At 37.0% G+C, this 27,033-nt stretch overlaps 1 protein-coding gene across 1 annotated transcript in view; it reads right to left on the reverse strand.

Moving 5' to 3' along the window:
- Positions 1-27,033, reverse strand: part of umps (uridine monophosphate synthetase) — a 42,124-nt gene that overhangs the window by 12,337 nt on the left and 2,754 nt on the right. Inside the window, exon 3 of the mRNA XM_063052240.1 lies at positions 910-1,605. Within this exon, the coding sequence (XP_062908310.1) occupies positions 910-1,605 (696 nt within the window). The remainder of the gene's footprint in view (positions 1-909; positions 1,606-27,033) is intronic.

The raw sequence follows: 27,033 nt of genomic DNA on the forward strand, positions 1-27,033 counted from the left end.
CCTCAAAAAACCTGACCAAATGAGTAAGGCAAGATTTCCCCTGCATAGAGCTACGTTAACAATCCCTGATCAGCCTCAACTTTTCCAAATGTACATAATTCCTGTCCCTTAGGATTTTCTCCAATGATTTGTCTACCAAAGTAAGGTTCACCAACTTTTAGTTCTCTAGCTTATTCCTGCTGCCCTTCTTAAATAAAGGAATGGTATTAGCAATCCTCCAATATTCTGGCACCTCACTAGTGGCTAGCAAAGATGCAGAAATCATTGTCATCGATCTCATTTAGACCTAGGAACTTATCAACTCTCAAGCCCTCTAATACCTTATTAACACTGACTTGCTCCAGGTTACCCGAAAACACATACCAGAATTCAGAACCTTTCATGCCCTTCTCCTTGCTGAATACAAATGAAAAGTATTCATTCAAGATATCGCCCACACTGCATTGGTCTAAATATAGATTACCACTTTGGCCCCCAGTCTTTCCCTGGCAACTTTCTTGCTCCAATATATTTACAGAGTGGGATTCTCCTTAACAGTCCATGCCAGGGATATTTCATGGTCAACCCCCAAGCCACCCAATTTCATAATATACACTTTATATTCCTTAAGAATCCATGAATCCCAGTTACCTATGCCTGCTACGTTTTCTTCTTCACCCCTCCCCCACCAACCAAATTTTCAATATCCTTTATCATCCGAGGTTCCCTAATTTTAGCATCCCTGCCTTTCACCTTTTCTAGAACATGGGGAACATGCTCACCCTGAACTCTTATTTTTGGCAGAATTCAAAAGGTTAGCTTTGCCAAGTGAAGCAAAGTATCCACAATGCATTGTATTTTACAGTTGTAACTTAGCGAGTTGCTTCAGGGATTTATTTCATAGTACCCAATACAAACTTTTAATCTTACCTTCATACTGGTGCTTAACAGTGTTTCCAATATCTGCAAATTTTCGGTCTTCAAATATCAAAAATTCATGCATGTTGGCAATGGCTCTGAGCTCTTTGAAGGCTTCTTCGTTAAAATCATTCAATATATCAACATGTGTTTTCAAGATGCAGATCTCGTTACCAACTGAATCAGCCAGCTGCAGTAATTCTTTGGAGTCTGTAACATCAGCAGCCAGACACAAATTTGTTTGTTTCTTTTCCATGATGTTAAAAAGTTGGGCTGTGATTGGATGAATCTCAGGAAGCTGAGCGCGAGCACCATAACTGATTGCTTTAAAGTGTGTTTTTACATTTGACTGGTTGTTGAGTTGTTTTGCTGAACCATTTATCATTTCTTTCACTGGTACATAAGAATTTGTTTTGATGAATGTTTTGACATTTTCTACCATGTCAAAATCAAGTTTGCCTTGTTTGTATAGAATCTCTAATAACCTGGATAAGGAACAGACAGAGTGTAAACGTATCCCTTCCTTTTCTAATCTGGCGGCTCCTCCTTGCTCTCGGTCCAACAACACCACCGCATCAGTGACTTTTAATCCTTCCTGACGAAGAACTTGTGCAGTCTCCAAGACACTAGAACCACTTGTGACAACATCCTCAACAATAAGACAGGTTTCTTCCGGGATAAAAATGCCTTCTACTATGCGCTTTGTACCTGTAATTACAGAAATTATAAAATATCTTATTAAAATTGAATTCTGATGAGGTAAAAAGATCTATAATGGCCTGATTCTTCCAAAGAACTTAAAATACTAAAAATAATTCCATATTCTGATGCAGCATTAGGTAGTATTGTTATAACTCCTTGACCCCAATAGTCAAAGTGTAGGATAAGGGATAATCTAGAGCCTGGGAGGGCTTTGAGGAGCCCTGTCTGATATTGAATTTTTAAAACAATTAATATTGAATCAAATAACCTAGATAAGGAACATATTAATCAGTTTAATCTAAAAGCATCCATAATAAAAAAAAACCTAACTAGGCAACATAGCTAAAAAGTAATACCTTCCACTTTACACAGCCGTAGTGATATCAATGGAATTTCAAATCATACATTAGGTTGGACAGAGATTAATCAAGCATCAGATTTCAGAGGCATTACCCTGCATAATGTGAGGGGAACACACAAAAAAATGCTGGAGGAACTCAGCAGGCCAGGCAGTATCTTTGAAAAAGAGTAAACAGTCGAGGTTACAGGCACAGATCCTTCCGAGTTCCTCCAGCATTTTGTGCGTGTTGCTTTGGATTTCCAGCATTCGCAGATTTTCTTGTGTTTGTGATGTGTGGGGGAGTCCACCAAACATTGGCTCTGCTGCTACTGAATGGTTCATGTATCCCAATATATGAAGTGTTAGAAATTCCAAATTTGACCACATAGACATTAAGTATCAGGATTTAATGGAGTTTTCCTCAGAAGAGCTGCTGTAGCAACCAGATTCTACACCAAAAGGAACATTTTTACAAGAAATATTAATATGAAATGGAAAGGTGCAAAATAACACTGCTTTGAAGCAAGTGGTATAAGATTTTCACATTAAGTTACCTGTTACTCATTTCAATTCTCTTCCTACTCTGACGTCCACCCACCTTTGACCTCTTGCATGCTTCCAAGGAAGCCCAACATCGTTCAAGAAACAGCATCTTCTGACTCAACACTCTTATATTCAACTTTCTCTATCTTAACGAACCAGGCATTCTTTTTATTTCAGAAATTAAGCAGCTACAGTATTTTGTATCTCAGTTTTGGCACTGTATTTCCATTCATCTATTTACTTACATCTCCTGTTATTTTAACTGGTCTTTGCCACCATCAATCATGTAGACAACATTCACTGCCCTACCATAAACCACGTTCATCACCACCTCAAAAAAGTCTCGTAAAAAATGACCCACCCCTGCAGAATACCAGGCTGATTATCTTAATCAGGCCAAACTTTTCTAAATGTGCATAAACCCTACCCTCAGGAATCCCTTTTGATAGCTTCTTTACCATTGATGCGAGGCCCACCAGTTCATAACTTCCAGTATCATTCCTATTTTGTTTCTTGAAACAAGAAATAACAGTGCCCACTCTCCAGTCTGCCCAGACCTTGCCAAAGCCCCAGCAATTTCCTTCCTTGCATACTTGTTGACCTGAGATATATTTTTATATTAGCACCAGATGGTGCTGGTGAAGCCCAGAAACTACCTTACGGCAGTAAGCAAAGAATACAACTAAATACTTTATTCATAACATTTTTTTTTCTGGTAAAATCTATGGTAAACCATCACCGCAGACAATAGAGAGGAGACTGAAGGTGAGGCAAAGTTGAGGTAGATGCAAGGCAAATGGAGGTCCATCCACCTAATCCAAGGTTTGATCGATCAAAGCGCCAGGCTGAATGAGAAAGGTCGGTAAAGGCCAAAGTGTAGCAGTGGGATAAAGGCCCAGAATGTGTTGAAGCAACAGGGCGTGGGTCCTAGAGTGAGGAACAACCAAATGTTTGGATGATTTTAACGCTGGGCCTGAAGGATTGAAAAGGAAGGGTGTTGGGAACAGAGGTAATGGTTGGACTGGTTCTGCTCGCTGCGCCGAACTGAGGCTGAAGCTGAGGCCTGCTCTGGTTTTGTGTCTATGGCTCTGCGCTGAACTAAGGCTACAGCTGTGGTCTGCTCCAGGCTTTGTATCTGTGGATTCATTTTCATTCTGAATGTTATTTGCACACTTTCATTGTTTGCACAATTTGCTTTTTTCTCTCTACACATTGGTTGTGTGAGTCCTCTTTTTTAAAAATGAGTTCTTTTGGGTTCCTTTGTTCTTCAGTTGCCTGTAAGGAGACGAATCTCAAAGATGTATAATGTATACATACCTTGATGATAAATGTACTTTGAATAGCCATCTTAGTGCTCCTTAAGAGACACAGTTCTTCTTGATTTAAGATTCCTACATTAACATCTCTTTTATGTCCTATTCCTCAGTGAATACTAAAGTAAACTGCTTCTTTGGTACCCTGTCCACATCCTGACCCCAAGCATAAATTTCCTCCTTTACCCTTTAGCGCTCCTGCCCTCTCCCGAGTCATTCTCTTGTTTTTCATGCAAATCTAAAATGCCTTTTGGATGTTCGTTAGTCCGACTTGCCAAGGATATTTAGAGTCAATGTTACCACAGCACAGAAACAGGCCCTTTGGTCTGTCTAGTCCATGGCGAACCATTAATCTGTATAGTCCCATTGATCTGCACTAGGACCATAGTTCTCCATACCCCTCCCATCTATGTACCTATCCAAATTTCTTTTAAATGTCAAAATTCACCCTGCATCCACTTGAGCTGGCAGTTTGCTCACACTCTCACCACACTGAGTGAAGAAGCTCCCCCTCATGTTCCCCTTAAACATTTCTACTTTAACCTATTATCTCAACTTTTAGTTCATCAACATAATTGGAAAAAGCCTGCTTGCATGTATCCTAGCTACACCCCTCATAATTCTGTATAGCTCTATGAAATCTCATCTCAATCTTCTATGTTCTATTCCCTAAAGTCCTAATCTATTTAACATTTCCCTATAACTTAGTTCAAGTCCCAGCAACATCCTTATAAATTTTCACTGCACTCTTTCAATGTTATTTACATCTTTCCTGTAAGTAGGTGACCAAAACTGGACACAATGCTACAAATTAGGCCTCACCAATGAAGTGAGAGCAACTTTCAGGAGGGTAAACCCATGGAAAATACTCAAACTAGATGGAGTACTTGGCTGAGTTTAAATATCTGTGCTGATCAATTGGCTGGAGTGTTCACCAATATCTTTAAACTCTTGCTTTTGCAGCCCGAGGTACCCGCCTGCTTGATGCAGACCCCAATCACACGAGTACCTAAGGAGAGATGGTAACCTGCCTCAATGAGTAACATCATTGCACTTACGTTGCAAGAAAAGGTTTGTGAACCCTTTGCAATTACTTTTTATCTCTTTATTAAACACATTGTTCAATCATTCACAGTCTAGACCGGAAAAAAAGTACGTGAATCCTTGTATTTAAAAACTGGTAGAACCTCCTTTAGCAGCCAAATGTTTCCTGTTCGCTGCTGATCAGACTCGAACAACAACCAGGACGAATTTTAGACCATTCTTCCATACAAAACTGTTTCAGTTCATCAATATTTCTGTGACACCTTGCATAAACAAACCTCTTCAGGTCATGCCAAAGCATCTCAATTTGGTTGACTTGGCTATTCCAAGACACAATTTTTCTTCTTTTTAAACCACTCTATTGTTGACTTACTCGTGTTTCACATTATGTCTTATTGCATCATACAACTTCTATTAAACTTCAGGTGAGAGACCACTACAGTGATTCTCCTGTAAAATGTCTTGATACAATTTTGAATTCATTGTTCAACAATTGCAAGCTGTCCAGGCCCTAAGGCAACAAAGCAGTTCCAAACCATGATGCTCCTTCCACTATGCTTCACAGTTGGGATAAGGTTTTGGTATCGGTGAGCAGTTCCCTTTTTCCTCCAAACATAGTGGTGTGAATGTCTGCCAAAAAGTTCAACTTTTTTCTCATCTGTTCACAAAACATTGTCCCAGGAGTATTATGGAACATCCAGGTGCTCTTTTGCCAACTTGATACATGCAGCAATGGAGAGCAGCAGTTTCCTCCGTGGTGTCCTTCCATAAGCACCATTCTTGTTCAGTGTTTTTCTGATAGTGGACATATGAACTAGCAAGTTCTAGAGACTTCTGCAGGTCTTTTACTGTTGGGTTCGTTTTCACCTCCTTCAGCACTACACATTGTGCTCTTGGTGTGATATTTGCAGGACGTCCACTCTTAGCAACAGTACTAAATTTCCTCCATTTGTAGACAATTTCTCTTACTGTGGACTGATGGACACCTGGGTCTTTAGAAATGCTTTTGCAGCCTTTTCCAGCTTCATGCATTTCTTCTACAATTCTTCTTCAAAGGTCCTCTGAAAGTTGTGTTGATCAATGCATGGTGCACATAAACAGATCTTACTTGAAAAGAGCAAACTATGTTAGTAACCTGACTTTGTGTGTGTGTGTGTGTGTGTGTGTGTGTGTGTGTGTATGTATGTATGTATATATATGTGTATGTGTGTATGTATGTGTATATATATATAGCACCTCTACAACCCACCTCTCTAATCTCATCTCATTGATTGGAACACTTGACTCCAAATAGCTTTTGTAGAAGGCATTACCCCAGTGGTTCACATACTTTTTTTTGAACCTAGACGGTGATTATTTACAGTGCCTATAAAAACTATTTACCCCGCTTTGAAATTTTCATGTTTTGTTTTACAACATTGAATCACAATGGATTTAATTTGGCTTTTTTTGACACTTGACTTTCATGTCAAAGTAAAAACATCTCTACAAATTGATCTAAATTAATTACAAATTTAATGTTGTAAAACAATAAAACACGAATACATGAAAACTTCTGGTGGGAGGTAAATATATTTTATAGGCAGTGTTAATGGTGTACAGAGTATTGATGAGAACTAGTACAATTGTTTGTGTTATTAGTTTAGGCAGTTTGTATTTGTCTGTTGTGACTTTAATGAAGATCAGACCACATTTAACAAGTAATCAATGCTGAATACCAAGTAACTGCCAAAGGTTCGCAAACTTTTTCTTGCAACTGTACATCCATTCTGATGAAATGACTTAAGAGGTTAGTGATGAAACACATCAACTCTTGCCTGAGAAGCGACTTGGATCTACTCCAATTTTCTCACTGGCACAACATGTCCACAGTATATCCATTTCATTGACTCTTCACTCAGGCCTGGAACATCTGGACAGCAAAGACGCATACAGCAGGATGCTCTTTATCAACTCAGCTCAGCGATCCATGCCCTCAAAACTAATCAACAAGCTTCAAAACCCTGGCCTCAATACCTCCTTGTGCAATTGGATCCTTGACTTCCTCACTTGCAGACCCCAGTCAGTTAGATCAGCAACATCTCCACAATCTCCATCAGCATAGGTGCACAAGAGCATGTGCCTAGCCCCTGCTCTATTCTCTTTACGTTCGTGACTGTGTGGCGAAGCACAGCTCCAAAGCCATATTTAAGTTCGCCTATAACACCAGTCACTGGCAGAATCAGCATACCAGAGGGAGATTGAAAATCTGGGTGAGTGGTGTCAAAACAACCTCTCACTCAATATCAGCAAGAACAAGGAGCTTAGTATTAACTTCAGGTGGAAGAAACCGGAGGATCAAACGTGGAGAGGGTCAGCAACTTTAAATTCCTTGGTGTTTCAGTGGATCTGTCCTGGGCCCAGTAAGTAAGAGCAATTATGAAAAAAACATAGCAGCGCCTCTACTTCCTTAGAAGTATGCGAAGATTCAGCATGGCATCGAATAATTTGACAAAACATCTACAGATACATGATGGAGAATACACTGACCAGTTGCATCGCAGCTTGGTATCAAAACACCAATGCCCTTGAACGGAAACTCCTACAAAAAGTAGTGGATATGGCCCTGTCCATCACGGATAAAGCCCCCCTTCCATTCAGCACATCTACATGAAGTGCTGTCTCAGGAAAGTAGTATCCAGCATCAGGGACTCCCACCACTCAGTCATACCCTCTTCTCTCTGCTGCCATCAGGAAGGCGGTGCAGGAGTCTCTGGACTCTCACCACCAGGTTCAGGAAACTATTGCCCCTCAACCATCAGGCTCTTGATCCAGAGGGTATCACTTCACTTGCCCCATCACTGAACTGTTCCCACAACCTATGGACTCTGTTTCAAGTTCATGCTTGTGATATTTATTGCCTATTTATTTATTTTGTTCTCTTTTGCTTTTACAGTCTATTGTCTTTTGCACATTGGTTGTCTGTCAGTCCTGTTGGGTGTGATTTTTCATTGATTCAACAGTGAAAACAAACTGCAAGAAAACAAACCTCAGGGTTGTACGTGGTGACATATATGTATTTTGGCAATAAATTTACTTTGAACTCTTTAAAAACAATTGCTGTTTCAAGATGGCGACGCAGTGAAAGGTCTGCTTGCTGAGCTCAGCACTGATAAGTTTGCATATAAACCTACCCGTTCCAACTTTTTTTTAAAATGCCCAAGTGTCGGATTTAATAACATGAACATTGATCAGTATTTTTTTTTGAGCTGCTTCAACACCGTGCCATTGAAAAATACTAAAAAGGCTGCCAGGATGGACTGCACAGAGCGCTCGCCCGTGGTTGAGGAGCTGGCTGCTGCTAGCTATGCTAACACGTTGGACCCTGCTTTTCATCAAGTAATTCAGGAAGTTACGGAGGACATATACAAAATGATGGACAAGAAGCTGGGTCCACTCTCTCTAACACTCCAGAACCACACATTGGAGCTTAAAAATCTTGATACAAGAACGCCGAGGCCGAGGACCGAGTCTCCATGGTAGAGACTGTAGCTGATCAAGCCCAAAGTCGCATTCGGGCGCTAGGAAAGCAAGTTCAAAGCCTGTCTGACCATGCCGATGATCTTGAGAATAGAGGTAGGAGGAAGAACATACGAATTATCGGTCTACCTGAAGGTACAGAAGGCAGCCAGCCAGCGAAGTTCTTTGAGGGCTGGCTGCTTAATTTCCTTGATTTGGAAACCAAGGCTGGACGCATTAAAGTGGAAAGAGCTCATCATACGCTGGCTCCAAAACCGGGCCTAGACCAACGCCCTCGACCTGTCCTCGTGCGGTTCCATGATTTCGGTGGTAAGCAAAGAGTGATGGAGACTTCGATACGCCACGGGACTGACACCCAGACTTTAATATATGAGGGATCCAGGCTTATGTTTTTTCAAGATTTTTCAGCAGCAGTTATTCCGAAGCACAAGAAATTCGACCAGGTAAAGAAGTGGCTGAGGGAATCCGAAATCCAGTATAGTCATAGTCATACTTTATTGATCCCGGGGGAAATTGGTTTTTTGCTGTACCCAGCGGCGCTGAAAATCACCTACAACGGGACCACCAAGATACTTGATTCTCCTGACAAAGCTAAAACTTTTGTAGACACGTTGGGCTAAAGAATGTATATACTGTGTAGCCCTGGTTATGGGCGATAACATGCTTGATGGTCGCTTTATTTTACCTTTTCATTACTTGACAGCAAGATATCTTATAGGATGCGTAACGTAATTGTTTTGATTAATACAGTTTCATTATTTGTTTAAATTAGCAGTGCTGCTCCAGCCTGAAGGAGTTTAAACATCATGGTAACAAATCAGTGGATTGATAAATTATGTCCTGTTTTCATTTTTGACTATGTTAAATGCCATATTGGCAGTGGGGCAGAATATGGGGTGCTAGAAGGTTCAGATATCCCCTTTAAGGGTGGGGTAAGTCCTCTTGTTCAGCGCTGTTGGTGCTTTGTTTTTTTTTGTGTGCTTCTTTTAAAATCCACTTATTGCTGCTCAGCTGATCTTAAGTCGGGTTTCTTCCCGGGAGTCAAATGATTGTTATAAAGGGTTATGACCAGTAATATATTAAAATTGTGCACATGAGGAGTCATGTGGGCGCTGGGCAAGATGGCTGCACGTTAGCGGAGCTCCGACAACCCACCATGAAATTCAATTAATTAGAGCATACTTCTCCTACCTTGCCCGGATACAGGTGTCCTGCAGTTAAAAAGAGTTTGTTTTTTTTCCCCACTAAAAGTGCTAATAACAACTTTGTGAGATAACTCTGTACGATGCCAAGACCTTCTAAGAATGCTACAATGAGCCGCGTGGCTACAAGACAGAGGCCACAATCCGAAGTTCAAGACACACTAACGACACAGACAGACCAAGGCTCCAACATGGAGAATTTACTGGCTAAGGTTAGTCATATGAGTTCCACTCTACTCGTGGTGGCTGCTGTTGTATCGAGGATTAAGGAAACAACAACGGAGTTGAAGAACTCCGTCAATGCCATTCAAGAGAGGCTGATGGAAGCCGAGGGCCGCCTTTCCAGTGTGGAGGACACCACTGTGCAACTGGTGGGTCCCAGCGAACAGAATAATAAACACTTGGACCTGCTGTGGAACCATGTCGAGGAGCTTGAGAACAGGAGCAAACGCAACAACGTCAGGCTGATCGGTCTAAAGGAGGGTGCGGAAACAGGCAGTCTGATTAAATGTGTGCAAAGAATCATGTTCGAAGGATTTGGCATCGAACTGAACGCAGAGTTTGAGATTGAGAGGGCGCATTGGGCCCCGGCTCCTAGGTCGGGTGAGGATCGCATCGCACCCCCCCCCCCCGCCCCAGGCTGGTCCTAATACGATTCTTGCACTCTTTGGCCAGAGAGAAAGTGCTGCAAGTGGCCAAAGCAAAGAGAGGAGTTGAGTGGGAGGGATGCAGAGTTTCATTTTTTCCAGATATGTCCAGAGAATTGGCTGAAAAACGGAGGGTATTTACTATGGCTCGGAAAATGCTGCAAAAAGTCAATGTGAGGTATACACTCGCTTATCCAGCAGTTCTACGCTTCATGTGGAAAGACAATAGACAATCGGTACAGAAGTAGGCCATTCAGCCCTTCAAGCCAGCACCACCATTCACTGTGATCATGGCTGATCATCCACAATCAGTACCCTTTTCCTGCCTTCTCCCCATAAAGGAAAGAACAAGTTCTTTACTACTGCTGCAGAAGCAGAGAAATTCATTTAGGAAAATTGCGGCGCTGGCATTGACTGAGACAGGATATGATCATAGTAATAGGTGGAGATAACTTTTTAGGTATAACAAGGTGGGTGGGGAGCTGGTTAAAGTGGTCTGATTAGAGCGAGGCTTACTAGCTTGCACGGTACTTCGCAGACTATATCATGTGTCCTTTTCTCTTCTGTTTCTTTGTGGAGTTTATCTTGCCTGTTTGTTTTTGTTAGTTAATCTGGCAGGAATATATTATTTCTGTTTTTGGGTTATGTTGGTTGTTCACTTGTTGTTTGAGAGCGCAGCATTTGCAGTGTTTGTTGGTAATAATTGAGCATGGGGATAGAATACAGGTTTTGTTTTTGGAGTTTTTTCTTTGGAGTTATTGCATTCCAGACCCAGCCATCCGGGAAAATGTATACTTTTGCACATGTGTGCATGAAGCTTAGGACATGAAAATAGTTAATTTTATATCATGGAACATTAATGGGTGTGGAAACCCAATCAAGAGGAAAAAGATTTTATCATACCTTAAAGGTAAACAAATTGATGTTGCATTTGTCCAGGAAACACATTTTAAAGATGCTGAAGCACTGAAATTTAGAAGAGATTGGGTGGGCTAGGTATTCTATTCATCATTTAATAGCAAACAAAATGGGACAATGCTTTTAGTTAACAAAAAAAACTTAATTTTGTATTGTTTAGGGAATTTAAAGACAAGGAAGGGAGGATAATTTGTATAGATGCACTTATTAATGGGGTGAAAGTAGTACTCTGTAACATATATGCACCTAATAAGGAAGACCCAGACTTTCTTAACAAGGTGATCGAAATTTTAGGTACCAAGGAAGGACAAATAATTTTAGCAGGAGACTTTAAGCAAGTAATAGACCCTGTTATTGATAAAAGCAAATTTCAGACATCACCAGTACCTAGGGAGAGGGCTGCCTTACATCAACTTACTGAGGATATCGGTCTGGTGGATATATGGCGATTGGTGAATCCATCTGGAAAAAAATATACATTTTTCTCTCATCGACATAAATCTTACTCTAGAATAGATTTTTTTCTAATATCCAACTCCACTGCAGAACAGGTGATAGACTGTAAAATTGGCCCAATAGTATAATCACACCATGCACCGGTTGAAATTCAAATTGATTTAAATACTGAAAGGGGAAGGAGGGGTAGATGGCGAATTAATACTATGCTGTTAAAAGATGAGGATTTCAGTGATAAGCTGGCTGAGGATCTGACTTCATTTTTTGAATTGAAAGTAGGGACCACAGTAAAGCTGTCCTCGGTATGGGAGGCATCCAAGGCGTATATGAGAGGAAAATTAATAGCACAAACATCTAAAAGGAAGAAAGAAAGTATGGAGCAAATTAAAAAATCTGGAAGCAGAAATAACAACATTGGAAAAGGTTTTATCAAGACAATATACCGATGACTTATACAAAGATCTGTGCAATTTGAAACTCCAGCTAAATAACATATATAACAAAGAAGCAGAATATGCATTATTTAGATTAGAAACAAGTTTCTACAAAGGTGGTGACAAAGCTGGTAAGCTGCTGGCACGATATTTAAAGCAGAATACGAATAGTGTTATACCTATAATTAAGGGAGGGGATACATTAGTGTCATCATCTAAAGAAATAAACAAAGTCTTTCAACAGTTCTATGAACATCTATATGCATCACCGTTTAACCATGACCAGGAGGAGCTGAATCAGTTTTTTGCTAACATAAAATTGTCTGCATTATCCCCACAACAAGCCAAGTCCTTGGATGCCCCAATTACTGAGGATGAGGTCAGACGGGCTATTGCGGCTATTAAAATGGGGAAATCTCCAGGTATGGATGGCTTCTCAGTTGAATATTATCATTTTCAATACTTTTATTATTAATTTCTACATAAAGAATACAGAGTACAAGAAGTATATAAGTCAAAAAAAAGATAAAATAATACCAATACATATTTGAATCACACTTGCAACCTCATTACTCTATATTCATGTAAATTAAATTAAATCATAATATTGAAATATGGTAATTTTATTATTATACAGAAAAAAAATCTAAACCCACTACCAAGATCAAAGCTGCTTGGTAAAGAAAGAAAGAAGGAAAAAAAATTCTTATCATATAGTGAAATATGTTATTAGCCAACATCTGTACTTCAACAACAAATCAAAGATTTTGAAAATAGTTCAAAAATGGTCCCCACAATGTGTGAAAGTCTTGGCTAGATTCAGAAATTGAACAACGGATCTTTTCTAAAGTTAAACATGACATAACATCATGTAACCATTGAGCATGAGTAGGCGGAATGTCATCCTTCCATTTAGGCAAGAGTGTCCTCCTAGCTATAAGAGAAATAAAAGCCAAAATGTGCAAATCAGATGTCTCCAGAATAATATCTTTTTCTCCAACAATACCAAATAAAACAGTCAAAGGGTTAGGCTTAAAATTTACTTTGAAAAGTTCAGAGAAGGTTTGAAATACTTCCTTCCAGTATTTCCCAAGACTCAGACATGTCCAAAACATATGAATAAGTGAAGCTTCTCTATTATTACATCTATCATAAAAGGGAGATATATCCAAATAAAAACGAGATAGCTTATCCTTGGTCACGTGGGCCCTATAGACCACTTTAAATTGTAGGAGGGAATGGTGGGCACATAACGATGAAGTGTTAACCAATTTAAAAATTTCATTCCAAGTTTCCTCAGAAATTGAAGTCTGTAAATCTTGTTCCCAAAGATTTTTAATTTTGTGTAAAAGAACATTTCTCATTCCCAGCAACATACCATAAATATTAGATAGTGAACCATTATAAAGGTTTCAAATTAAAAACTACATCTAATAAGTTATCGGGACTTTTCGGAAATGTATATAATGGAGATCGCAGAAAGTCTCTAATTTGTAGATATCAAAAAAAGTGGGTTTTTGGTAAGCTACACTTAGCTGACAATTGCTCAAATGAAAAGAGACTTCCTCCAACAAACAAATCCTGGAAGAATTTAATACCCAATTCATCTCATTCTTTTAAAACTAGATCGGTCATAGAGGGTTTAGAAAAATAATTAGAAAAAGTGGGACTAGAAAGAGAAGATCTCAATAAACTAAAATATTTTCTAAATTGTACCCAGATCTTCAAAGTATGTTTAACTACAAAACTATCAGTTAGTTTACTTAAAGATAAAGGAATTGAGGATCCAAGAGGAGAAATGATAGAAAATTTATTAACAGAGTTAGCTTCTAAAGAGATCCATACCAGACAGTCCTCACGGTTAATATAATATGACCAAAACATAATGTTTCGTATATTGACTGCCCAGTAATAAAACCTAAAATTGGGTAAAGCTAAACCTCCATTCTTTTTAGCTTTTTGAAGATGAACTTCATTTAATCAAGAATGTTTACTTTTCCATATATAAAAAGATAGAATAGAATCAAGAAAATCAAAAAAAATTTAAGAATGAAAATGGGCAAGGCCTAGAAAAGATATATAAATTTAGTTAAGATATTCATTTTAATAGAATTAATTCAGCCAACCAATGATAACAAAAGGGGCAACCAGTTTGATAGTGCCCTTTTAACATAATTCAGTAAGGTAAGAAAATTTTCTTTAAGTAGGTGTATATAATTCTTAGTAATTGTTACACCCAATAGGAAAATTGATTTCTTACAATTTTAAAAGGAAGGTTAGTATTAATTGATACCAAATTATTCAAAGGAAAATGTTCACTCTTATGTAAATTCAATTTATAACCTGAAAATGGACTAAAATAGGAGAGCAAAGAAAGCACAGGAGGTAACGAAGTCTCGACATTAGAAATAAAAACCAATAGGTCATCAGCATAGAGCGAAACTTTGTGGGTAGTACTCTTCTTAAGATACCAGTAATATCATTAGATTCTCGAAAAGCAATGGCTAAGGGTTCTAAAGCTAGTTCAAAGAGCTAAGGGCTCAGGGGACAACCTTGTCTAGTTCCACGTTGAAGTTTAAATGGTTTGGAATTCCGAAAATTAGTAAGAACCTGAGCAGAGGGAAATAGATAAAGTAATTTAATCCATTGAATGAAATGGGGCCCAAAATTAAATTTTTCTCAGGTTCTAAATAAATAATTCCATTCAACCCAATCGAAAGCCTTCTCAGCGTCTAAGGATATCACGTATTCCGATATCTTCTTAGGAGGAGAATAAATAACATTTAATAAATGACAAATATTAAAGTGGGAATATCGATTTTTAATAAATCCAGTCTGATCATTAGAAATGATAGATGGTAAACTATTTTCAATCCTACGAGCCAGAACTTTGGATAGGATTTTTGTATCAACATTAAGTAAGGAGAATGGTCTATATGAAGAACATTCAATTGGGTTCTTATTCTTAAGAATAAGCAAAATAGAAGCTTCATAAAAAGACTGTGGCAACCTACCCAACTTAAAGGAATCCGAAAAGACTGAACATAAATGAGGTATAAGCAGTGAGGAAAAAGGCTTACAGAATTCTCCAGAAAATCCATCAGGACCCGGAGCCTTCCCTAAGTGCAATGAGCGTACAGCCTCGGCAACTTCCTCATAAGAAACAGGTTGATTCAACTGTTTTCAGTTATCAACAGAAAGTGTAGGAATGTTTAATTGGTCTAAAAAATTATTCATTGCAGTAATATCTTTATGAGGGTACTAGTTGAATATTGTAAGAAATTTCTGGACATATTGGCTCCTATTCTAACAAAAATCTATTCAGAAGCATTTAATTTGGAATCTTTGCCTAAAACATTCAATGAAGCATTAATATTGTTGATCCCAAAAAAAATGGATGCAATAGATTCCTCTAATTATAGGCCTATAAGCTTAATTAATGTGGACTGTAAGATACTGACTAAAATACTGGCTTCGCGATCAGAGAAAGTATTGCCATCTATAATTAATACTGACCAGGTTGGCTTCATTAAAGGCAGATCCCCAACTGACAATTTAAGGAGATTACTGCACTTAACATGGCTGAACTCCCCAAGTAGTAGTATCCCAGTTACTGCCATCTCCCCGGATGCCGAAAAGGCCTTTGACAGGGTTGGGTGGAGACTTTTAACCACAGCCTTGTCATTCTTTGGGTTTAGATCATGGATGAGAATTTTGTATAAAAACCCTAAGGCTGCAGTTATTACAATGGTATCACATCCCCATTTTTTAACATTTCACGGGGTACACGCCAAGGCTGCCCCTTCTCCCCACTGTTATTTACGATTTTTTTTGGAACCGCTGGCAATCATGATTAGAGCAGATCCAAATGTTAAGAGGGGTGAAGGGAGGCGGAAAGGAGCTTAAGCTAATGCTATATGCTGACGATATTTTATTACTGATTAGTGACCCTCCTAATTCCTTACCCCCACTAATGAAAACAATTCAATTATATTCTGAGGTATCTGGTTATAAAATCAACTGCAATAAATCTGAGGCTATGCCAATGTCAAAATTGTGTTATTCAAATTCAGTATCTCAGTTTAATTTCAGATGGGTGCCAATTGGAATGAAGTATCTAGGGGTCAAACTCAGTCAGAATTTGGATGAAATAATTACTTTAAATTATGATCCATTATTGAGTAGGATAAGAAATAATCTGGATAAGTGGGGGTCACTGAGACGGTCACTCTGGGGTAAAGTCAATGTAGTCAAAATGGTCATAGCACCTCAGTTTAACTATCTTTCTATGATGCTTCCTTTAATTATTTCAGGTTTGATCTACAAGCAATACAACAAAATTATAAGTGATTTTCTATGGGATAAGAAGAATCCCAGAATTAAAATGAGTAAGATGTGTATTGTATGTCCAGGGACATAGGTGGGCTCAGTCTACCAGGCGACAGGGCATATAAATTATCCTTTGAAATGACCAAGTTAGCTAAACACTGGGACAGGGCTGATGTTGATTTTGATTGGGTAATTATAGAACGGAGCCTGGCTGCACCACATTCACCCCTTAACATCCTCTCACAATATGTGGGAAAACAGGACTAATCTAAATCCTATACTATTTCACTCAAGGAGTGTGTGGAGTACAATTCATAAAGCTTGTAGAACGTCACATTTAAATCAGTTATACTCCTCACTCTGGAATAACCCTGAGATATGCACTGGGAAAAGAATGGTGTACTGGAAAGAATGGAAGATTAAAGGTGTAAATACAGTAGGTGATCTCTATGAGAATGGGATTTTTGTCATACGTGGATTTGCAGAGGAAATATAATTGTAAATAAAGGGAATTTTTGGAAGTATTTACAAATAAGACATTGCATTAGTAGCATATTCAAGAACGGTGACCCACAAAGTAACCCTTTAACTGAATACTTTACATTACCACAGGAAGTTCATAAAGCATCAGTGTTTTATAAAATGCTCAAGCACTCTGTGGGTGAATCATGTAACAATCTCAAAGCAGTATGGCAGGAGGATCTTGGAAGCAATATTGAAGATAATGAGTGGTCAAATATTTTATCAAATGTGGGTAGGCATATTAGGGAAGCGAGAGGGAAATTTATTCAATATAAGATAGTACACAGATATTATTGGACACCAACTAGACCCTACAAAATGGGGACTGTTGATAATAATTTATGCTGGAAATGTAAAAATGAGGTGGGCACATATTTTCACATTGAAAGTTTTGTTATGCCGAGCAAAAAAAAATTGCTCCCTGCCAAGTGCCTAATTATGTGCAACCCAATTCCTCTTTGGGACTATATCACACAAAGTGTGCTGACTGCTCATGCTCGCTTATTTTTTTTTAAATCTTTTTATTGAGTAAGTATACAAAAAAGGTAAGCCATATAAACATTAATACAATGTTAAAGTATAATAAAATTCCAAAAGATAACAATACCAAAAAGAAAATACTACAAACAATGTAATTTAAGCATAAGAAACCAAGATAACATAATAGTATACTAGATTTTATATATATCAATGGAAAAAAAGAAAAAAAACCCCCCCAAAAAAAAACCCACCGTGCAGCTAACTAAAAGCAAAGCAAAGCAATGGGCTAACTTGAAACCAAACAGAGTTAAACTTAAAATCACGTCCTCAATCCCGACCTCCATTAAAACAGTGAAAAAAAAAACAAGAAGGGTAAATATTACATTAAATGAAAATATCGAATAAAAGGTCCCCAAATCTGTTCAAATTTAAATGAAGAATCATAAAGGTTACTTCTAATTTTCTCCAAATTCAAACATAAAATCGTCTGAGAAAACCAAAAAAAGGTAGTTGGAGCATTAAGCTCTTTCCAATGTTGTAAAATACATCTTTTCGCCATTAAAGTAAGAAATGCAATCATTCTACGGGCTGAAGGGGAAAGATTACTAGAAATTTTAGGTAGTCCAAAGATAGCAGTAATAGGGTGAGGAGAGATATCTATATTTAATACCTTAGAAATAATATTGAAAATATCTCTCCAAAAAGTTTCCAAAGTAGGGCAAGACCAAAACATATGAGTTAAAGAGGCTATCTGCCCCGAACATCTATCACAGAAAGGATTAATATGCGAGTAAAAACGCGCTAACTTATCTTTGGACATATGTGCTCTATGAACCACTTTAAATTGAATTAGGGAATGTTTAGCACAAATAGAGGAAGTATTAACTAATTGTAAAATCTGCCCCCAATCATCCACAGAAATGGTAAGCCCCAATTCCTGTTCCCAATCTACCCTAATCTTATCAAATGGAGCTTTCCTAAGTTTCATAATAATATTATAAATCATAGCCGATGCACCTTTCTGACATGGATTAAGGTTAATTATCGAATCTAAAATATATATAGGAGGAAGCATTGGAAAGGAAGAAAGTATAGTACTTAGGAAATTTCTAACTTGTAAATATCTAAAAAAATGTATTCTTGATAAGTTATATTTATTAGATAATTGTTCAAAAGACATAAGGGAACCATCTAAAAATAAATCCAAAAACCGTAAAATACCCTTAGTCTTCCAAGTTTGAAAAGCGCGATCCGTAAAAGAGGGAGGAAAGAATATGTTACCTAAAATAGGAATCGCTAACCCGAATTGATTAAGATCAAAAAATTTTCTGAATTGAAACCAAATACGCAAAGCATATTTAACTATCGGGTTAGAGACCTGCTTAAGGCGTTTCGAATCAAAAGGAAGAGAGGAACCTAAAATAGAACCAAGTGTATAACCCTGAACAGATTGTAATTCCAATGCTACCCATTTAGGAATAGATAGTATGTCCCGGTCAAGTAACCAAAATTTCATATGTCGAATATTAATAGCCCAATAATAAAATCTAAAGTTAGGTAATGCTAAACCTCCATCTCTCTTAGCTTTCTGTAAATGTATTTTACCCAGTCTCGGATTCTTATTCTGCCAAATAAATGAAGAAATTTTAGAGTCAACTTTATCAAAAAAAGATTTAGGAACGAAAATTGGTAATGCCTGAAACACATATAAAAATTTTGGCAAAAAAAACATCTTAACTGCATTAATACGACCAATCAAAGTTAAATATAAGGGAAACCATTTAGATGAAAGTTGAGTAATATGGTCTATTAATGGTAAAAAGTTAGTCTTAAATAAATCTTTATGTTTACAAGTAATTTTAATCCCAAGATATGAAAAGTAATTATTAATCAATTTAAATGGAAATTTATAATATAAGGGAAGATGTTTATTAATCGGAAAAAGTTCACTCTTACTAAGATTTAATTTATAACCTGAGAAAAGACCAAATTGTACTAATAACTCTAAAACAGCAGGAATGGATCTCTCAGGATTAGAAATATATAAAAGTAAATCATCAGCATAGAGTGATAATTTATGGGACTTTAATCCCCGAGTTATCCCAGTAATATTTGAAGATTCTCGAATAGCAATTGCAAGAGGTTCTAATGCAATATCAAATAATAGGGGACTAAGAGGACAGCCTTGTCGAGTACCACGAAAGAGAGGAAAAAAAGGTGAGTTTAAAGAGTTAGTACGAACCGAGGCTACAGGGGAGTGATATAATGCGACGGCAGAATTTACGAATGATTGGCGTGAAGGAAGCTGTTGAAGCTAACAACCCCATGAAATATTTCTCTCAACTTTTAAAAGATGCATTCCCTACTGTATTTCCTGACCAACCACCGCTACTGGATCGTGTTCACAGAATCCCATCATACTCGTCTAGGTCAGATAGACCTAGGCATGTTATTTTACGTTTTCATTACTTTCAAGACAAGGAGAGACTGTTTCGATTCGCTCGATCTAAAGGTTTCATTGATTTTTCGGATCTTAAGTTCCGATTCGTGGAAGATTTCAGTAAACCAATCTGGGACCAACGGGTCCGTTACAGATCCGTGATGTCGGAATTCTATAAGATGGATTTAAGACCAGCGCTGCTGTACCCTGCACGTCTAAGGATTCGCATGTTAGATGGAGCCCTTCGTTTTTTTGATTCTCCATCGGATGCCCAGAGTTATCTGGATCAACTTTCATCTTCAACATCTTAATTGCCTTTTTTTTAATTATCTCCGTTGATCGGAGGCTGTGAATTGGTTGGTTTTAACTTTTCTGTGCCCTATTTGGGCAGAAAAGTTTACTTTTGATTTCTTAATATGGCTGCTAAACTTTCTTTTTAACTGCGTCATTTCTTTCTTTTCCCAGGGGATTCTGGGTGGTTACTTCCCTTTTGTCATCTTACGTATTTCCTGTGCGGCCTTAAATTTTGTAGTTTTTTTTAAATTTTATTCTGTTTTGCTTTTTATAATCACTTTATGTTAATAATCCTATTTTTTTTGTTGCTGTGTCTATTCATGAGTTTGAGGTTTATTGTGGTTTTTTTTTTAATATATATTTTCCGGCTTTTGTTCTGTTCTGTGTGTATTTTAATTGAGCTAACTTTTTTTTACTTATTTTTTTACTGTTTTACAATTAGCTGATCCTTTTCATATTTATACCTTTTTTTTTAGGGAGCGTATACCGGAAGTCATGGGGGTAGTTTTAGCGCTTGCTTCTTTCTGGCGGGTCTGCTTTAGATTTTGCCTTGGGGTCTTGGGGTGGGGGGTGGTGGGAGGGGCTTCACGTTTTAGTTTGTTTCTCTTTGGGCTATATACATTATTGAAGTACTGGTTGCGTCCTTTTCCCCGGTATCTTTTGTATGTTCTGTTTCCTCTCCGGGTTTGTGGGTCGCGCCTATTGTCAATCCTCCTTGTTGTGGGTTGACTTTAGGATTTATGGAGTCTATTATTAATTTTGTCTCCTGGAATACTAATGGTCTTAATCATCCTATTAAAAGAAAAAAAGTTTTTAAAGTGTTCCGGAGACTTAAAGCACAAATTTTATTTTTACAAGAGACCCATGTACGGAGGGGGGACAGACTACGTTTTTTCAAATTCGGGAAGGGACAACAATTTCATTCGAACTCCAATGCTAAGATTCGAGGCGTCTCTATTTTTATAGATTCCTCAGTTACTTTTATACAACAGGATATTATCTCTGATCCGAATGGTAGATTTTTATTGGTTAGTGGTTTACTATTTAATAAAAAAGTAGTTTTGGTTAATGTTTATGCTCCTAATATGGATTGTCCGGAATTTTATAAATCATTGTTTGATCAGTTTCCGAATTTGAACGAGTTCTCATTGATTTGGGGCGGAGATCTTAATACCTGTTTATCTCCAGCTTTGGACCGTTCGGCTCCTTTACGGACTTTACCTAATAAATCTGCAAATTTGATTAATTTTCTCCTTTCTGATTCTGGGTCGACGGACATTTGGCGTTTTCTGCATCCTCAGGAAAAAGATTTTTCCTTCTTTTCACATGTTCATCATTCCTATTCAAGAATTGATTATTTTTTCATTGATTCTCGTCTCATTCCTTCAGTGATTAAATGTGATTATGATTCTATAACCATTTCGGATCATGCTCCACTTAAGCTTTCTATTAAAATTATGGCCAATATACCAAACAATAGACAATGGCGTTTTAATTCGCTGTTGCTTCAGGACTCGGACTTTGTTAATTTTATGAATGAACAGATTGAGCTTTTTTTTACAATTAACCATACAGAAGATATTTCGGTTAACACTCTTTGGGACACTTTTAAAGCCTATATTCGGGGTCAGATTATTTCGTATTCCGTTGCTTTGAGGAAGAAACAGAAGCAGGAGGAGATGGCAATTGTGGACAAGATTAAAGAAATTGATAAGAAATATGTTATGGCTCCTTCTGAGGAGCTATACAAACAAAGAACTGAACTTCAAATGGAACACAGTTTACTACTCTCGTCCTCGATTGTAAACCAATTAAAGAAAACAAGAAGTGATTTTTATGTTCACAGTGATAAAATTGGCAAGCTGCTGGCTAATCAATTGAAATCTAATTATGTTAAATCTCAAATCAATCAGATTTATAACCAAAATGATCGATTGATATTGGATCATGTGGGGATTAATCAAACCTTTTGTGATTTTTATTCTTCTTTATATCAATCAGAGTCTCCTCGAGATTCTAAATATATGAATGATTTTTTAGATAAGTTAGACTTCCCTCAGATTTCACAGGATATGTCTTCTTTATTAGATACTTCCATTACAATGGATGAGATTAAGAATGTTATTTTTTCTATGAATCTGGGGAAAGCTCCTGGCCCTGATGGGTTTACCGTTGAATTTTATAAATGTTTTGCTTCTTTATTGATTCCTTGGCTCTATAAGGTTTTTGAGGCTTCTTTGAAACTTGGTAAACTTCCGGAATCTTTTAATAGAGCATCAATTTCTTTAATACTAAAGAAGGATAAAGACCCTGCTCAATGTGCATCTTATAGACCAATATCTTTATTAAATGTTGATTCTAAAGTTTTTTCTAAGTTATTAGCAAATAGACTAGAAAAAGTACTTCCTTCTATTATTTCGGAAGACCAAACGGGTTTTATTAAAGGTCGTTACTCTTTTTATAATATTCGTACATTGTTAAATATCGTTTATACTCCCTCACAAAATGTTCCTGAGTGTGTTATTTCTTTAGATGCCGAGAAAGCTTTTGATAGAGTAGAATGGCCTTATTTATTTAAGGTGCTTGAAATGTTTAATTTTAGCTTGAAATTTATATCCTGGATTAAACTGTTATATCGCTCGCTTATTTTAAATTCTCTCTGCCTCCAAGCAATCCAGAGTCTCCTCGCGACTGTGGTGCGCAAAATGGGCTGAATTTTGTGCTTTTCATGCCCCTTTCAGCACTCCTAATCCCCTGCTTGAGTCCTTTACTTGCTTTCATTTCTTTACTGATTTGACTATGCTAAAGGCCCCACACTCAAACATTTTTGTTCCTGTATTTCACAAATTCTTTCTCTTTCCATATTTTTATTGCTTTCTTACATAAAAGAGTACAGTAAGATATATAATATATATCGATTACAATATATTGGAATCACAAATATAGTTTCATTACCCCATATCCATATACATTAAATTTAAACATAATATTGAAAAGATATACTTCTATTATTATACCAAAAAAAAATCTAGACCCACTACCAGAAAAAAACAGCCGTTTGGTTAAAAACAAAGAAAAGGAAAAAATCCTTATCATACAATAAAACATATTGTTAGCCAACATCTGTGCTAAATAGCAAATCAAAGATTTTGAAAATAATTCAAAACAGGTCCCCACATGTTAAAAAATCTTGTCTAGGTTCAGAAATTGAACAGCGAATCTTCTCTAAATTTAAACATGGCATAACATCATTTAACCAATGAGTACGAGTAGGTGGAGTGGCATCCTTCCACTGAAGCAACAATGCCCTCCTGGCTGTAAGAGATATAAAGGCCAAAATATGCAAATCATGTGACTCCAAAATAATATCATTTCCTCCAACAATACCAAATAAGGCAGTCAAAGGATTAGGTTTAAAATTTACTTTAAGAAGCACCGAAAAATTTTGGAATACTTCCTTCCAATATTTTTCAAGACTTGGACAAGTCCAAAACATATGGATTAGTAAAGCTTCTCCATTGTTACATCTATCACAATAGGGAGATACATCGGAATAAAAACGAGAGACCTTATCTTTAGTCACGTGGGCCCTATGAACCACTTTAAGTTGTAGAAGGGAAAGACGGGCACACAGCGATGAGGTATTAACCAATTAAAAAATTTCATTCCAAGAATCCTCAGAAATTGGAATCTGTAAATCTTGTTCCCAAAGATTTTTAATTTTGTCTAAAGGAATATTTCTTATTCCCAACATACCATAAATATTAGCTATAGACCCATTATGGAAGGGTTTCAAATTAAAAATTGTATCAAGTAAATTCTTATCTGGACTTTTAGGAAATATATGTACTTGAGAACGCAAAAAGTCTCTAATTTGTAGATATCGAAAGAAGTGGTTTGGGTAGCTGACAATTGTTCAAATGAAGAGAGATTATTTCCAACAAACAAATCCTGAAAACATTTAATACTCAATTCATTCTACTCTTTAAAAAGTACATCAGTCATAGAAGGTTTAAAAAAAAGTTAGAAAAAATGGGATTTGAAAGTGGAAAAACTCAATGAACCAAAATATTTTCTAAATTGTACCCAAATCCTCAAGGTGCGTTTAACTACAAAATTATCAGTTAAATTACTTACAGATAAAGGAACTGAGGATCCGAGAAGAGAGATGATAGAAAATTTATTAACAGAATTAGCTTCTAAAGAAACCCAGACCGGATAGTCTTCTCAATTAATACAATATAACCAAAACGTAAGATTCCGTATATTGACTGCCCAGTTATAAAATCTAAAATTGGGTAAAGTGAAACCTCCATTCTTTTTAGCTTTCTGAAGATGAACTTTACTTAATCGAGAAATTTTATTTTTCCATATATACGGAGATATAATAGAATCCAGAGAATCAAAAAAGGAATTACGAATAAAAACAGGTACGGCCTGAAATAAATATAAAAATTTAGGCAAAATATTCATTTTAATAGAATTAATTTGGCCAATCAATGATAAAGAGAGGGATGACCAATTTGATAGTGCCTTAACGCAATTCAGAAGTGCAAAACAATTTTCTTTAAAAAGGAATTTATAACTCCTAGTAATTGTTACGCCCAAATAAGTAAATTGATTTCTTACAATTTTAAAAGGAATGTTAGTGTTAACTAATACAAAATCATTCAAAGGAAAAAGTTCACTGTTATGAAAGTTAAGTTTATATCCAGAAAACTGACTAAAGCAGGAAAGTAAAGAAAGTACGGAAGGTAAAGAAGACTCCACATTAGAAATGTAGAGCAAAAGGTCATCAGCATAAAGCAACACTTTGTGAGTAATACCCCTCCTTAAAATACCAGTGATATCATTAGATTCCCGGAAAGCAATAGCTAAAGCAATAAACAAATTCTAACAAATAAATTTGACTAAAAAATAGTGAAAGATTTACAATTTCATTCTCTATTTTAAGTAATTTGATTGTAGAGATTTGACCACCCCGATAGAATAAGCAAGAGGAAATTATCATCATTCATTTCAAAAAGGCAAATTCCTTCATATCCAATCTCACTGATTTTTTGGTACAACAATAATGGAGGGATTACAAATTATGTAGATTTTCAAAAGACCTTTGCCAAAGTACCTCCAATGGATGACGGAATGGGTATTAATGATTTACAATATTCAATGGTAGGACTACCACAGTTTAAAATTTAGATTTTGGAATTAAAAACAATTTCTAAATTTGCAGATGCAGCTACAATGGTGGGATACTTATAAGTGAGTAGGATGTCAATAAGTTACTGAAGGATAACTAGCAGAATGGGCAAATAGTTGGTAAATGAAGTTGTAAAATGCAAGGTAGTACATTTTGGTAGGAAATAAAGAGATTACTTATTACTTAGAAGATGCAAATCCAGGTGGGATAGAGAAGTAAGTTAATGCACAAATTAGCCAAGTCAGCTGAAGCAAACCACACGCTAGGATTTATGTCCGGGAAGGAAAATTGCACCAAATCTACACATCTTAAGTATACAGCACTCCATATGTTCTGGTTACTCAATCTATAAAGACACTGGAGAGTGTTATAACAGAAATAAGTAGATGCAAGTTTTAGTAAAGGATGAGCAGACTTTTTTTTCCAGAAAATAAAAGATTGAGTGGTGAACTACAAACGTTTGTAATAAAGTTCAAATAATACTGTACAGTGGCTGCAAAGAAAATGTTTCCACTTGTGTAGAACAACATAACTAGAAACAAATCAATACAAGATAGTTTCCTAGAAATCAAATAGAGAATTCAGAAGATGTTTTTGTCCAGAGCAATCAGTGCATGGAAATTGCTACTACAGGTAGTGGTTGAAACAAACAGTCAAGATAAGTTTAAGGGGAGGTGGGAATAAGTGTAAAAAAAGAGGGAATAGATGGTTATACTGATCAATACTAATGAGAAAAGTACAGGTTTGAGTGCTGGTATTAACTTGCTAGATTAAATGGCCTACTTGTGCGCAGGATATCATCTGTAATCTTGTGTCAATTTTTAAGTAACCAATTACCACAAGGACCACAAACAATTTCATCATCATCAACCTTAACACTGATCTAGATAAAAATGTAGAACAAGGAAAAGAAACATAAATGACACTGTGCCAAACACTGGGCAAGAATATTGGAAACTAGCAGGACAAGTTAAAAATGGTTTTATCTGGAATCCAGGTCTTCCAAAATGGAGGCAAAGATTAAAAAAGACAAAGATAATTTGAGCTTTGATTAAAAGTGGAGAATTGTTTTCAATTTTGATGATCACACCAAGGTCACAGGGGGAGGGTGCCATGGTAGTTCAAGGATTCAAAGAACATCTATTATCAAAGTACGTATAAATTATGCAACCTTGAGATTTGTCTGTTTACAGGCAGCCACAAAGCAAGAAACCCGAAAGAACCCAACTAAAAAAAAGACCAACACCCAATGTACAGAGAAAGCAAAACACACAAATCATACAAATAGGAGCAAGCAACAGTGTAACCATAAGTGTAACACTTTACATCATTAGTTGTAAGATCAAGGTTCAATTCCCCCCATTGTCTGTACGTTCTGCTGAGACCATGTGTGTTTTCTCTCGGTGTTCCATCGCCTCCCACATAGTTAGGGTCACTGAGTTGTGGGCATTCTACGTTGGTGCCAGAAGTGTGGCGACATTTGTGGATTACCTAATTTAATCTGTGCTGACTTGATGTGACACAAATAACACATTTCATTGTGTGCTTTGACGTACACGTGGTAAATAGAGCTAATCTTACCCAAGAGTATGAGCTAAAGCACTGACGAGAATAGCTCCAGAAAAAAAGGGATTATAGCTACAAAGTTGAACTTAGAAACACACGCAATACGCTGGTGGAACACAGCAGGCCAGGCAGCATCCATAGGAAGAAGCACAGTCGACGTTTCAGGCCGAGAACCTTCGTCAGGACT

This window comes from Mobula hypostoma, chromosome 6, assembly GCF_963921235.1.
Source record: "Mobula hypostoma chromosome 6, sMobHyp1.1, whole genome shotgun sequence".
Classification (NCBI taxonomy): Eukaryota; Metazoa; Chordata; class Chondrichthyes; order Myliobatiformes; family Myliobatidae; genus Mobula; species Mobula hypostoma.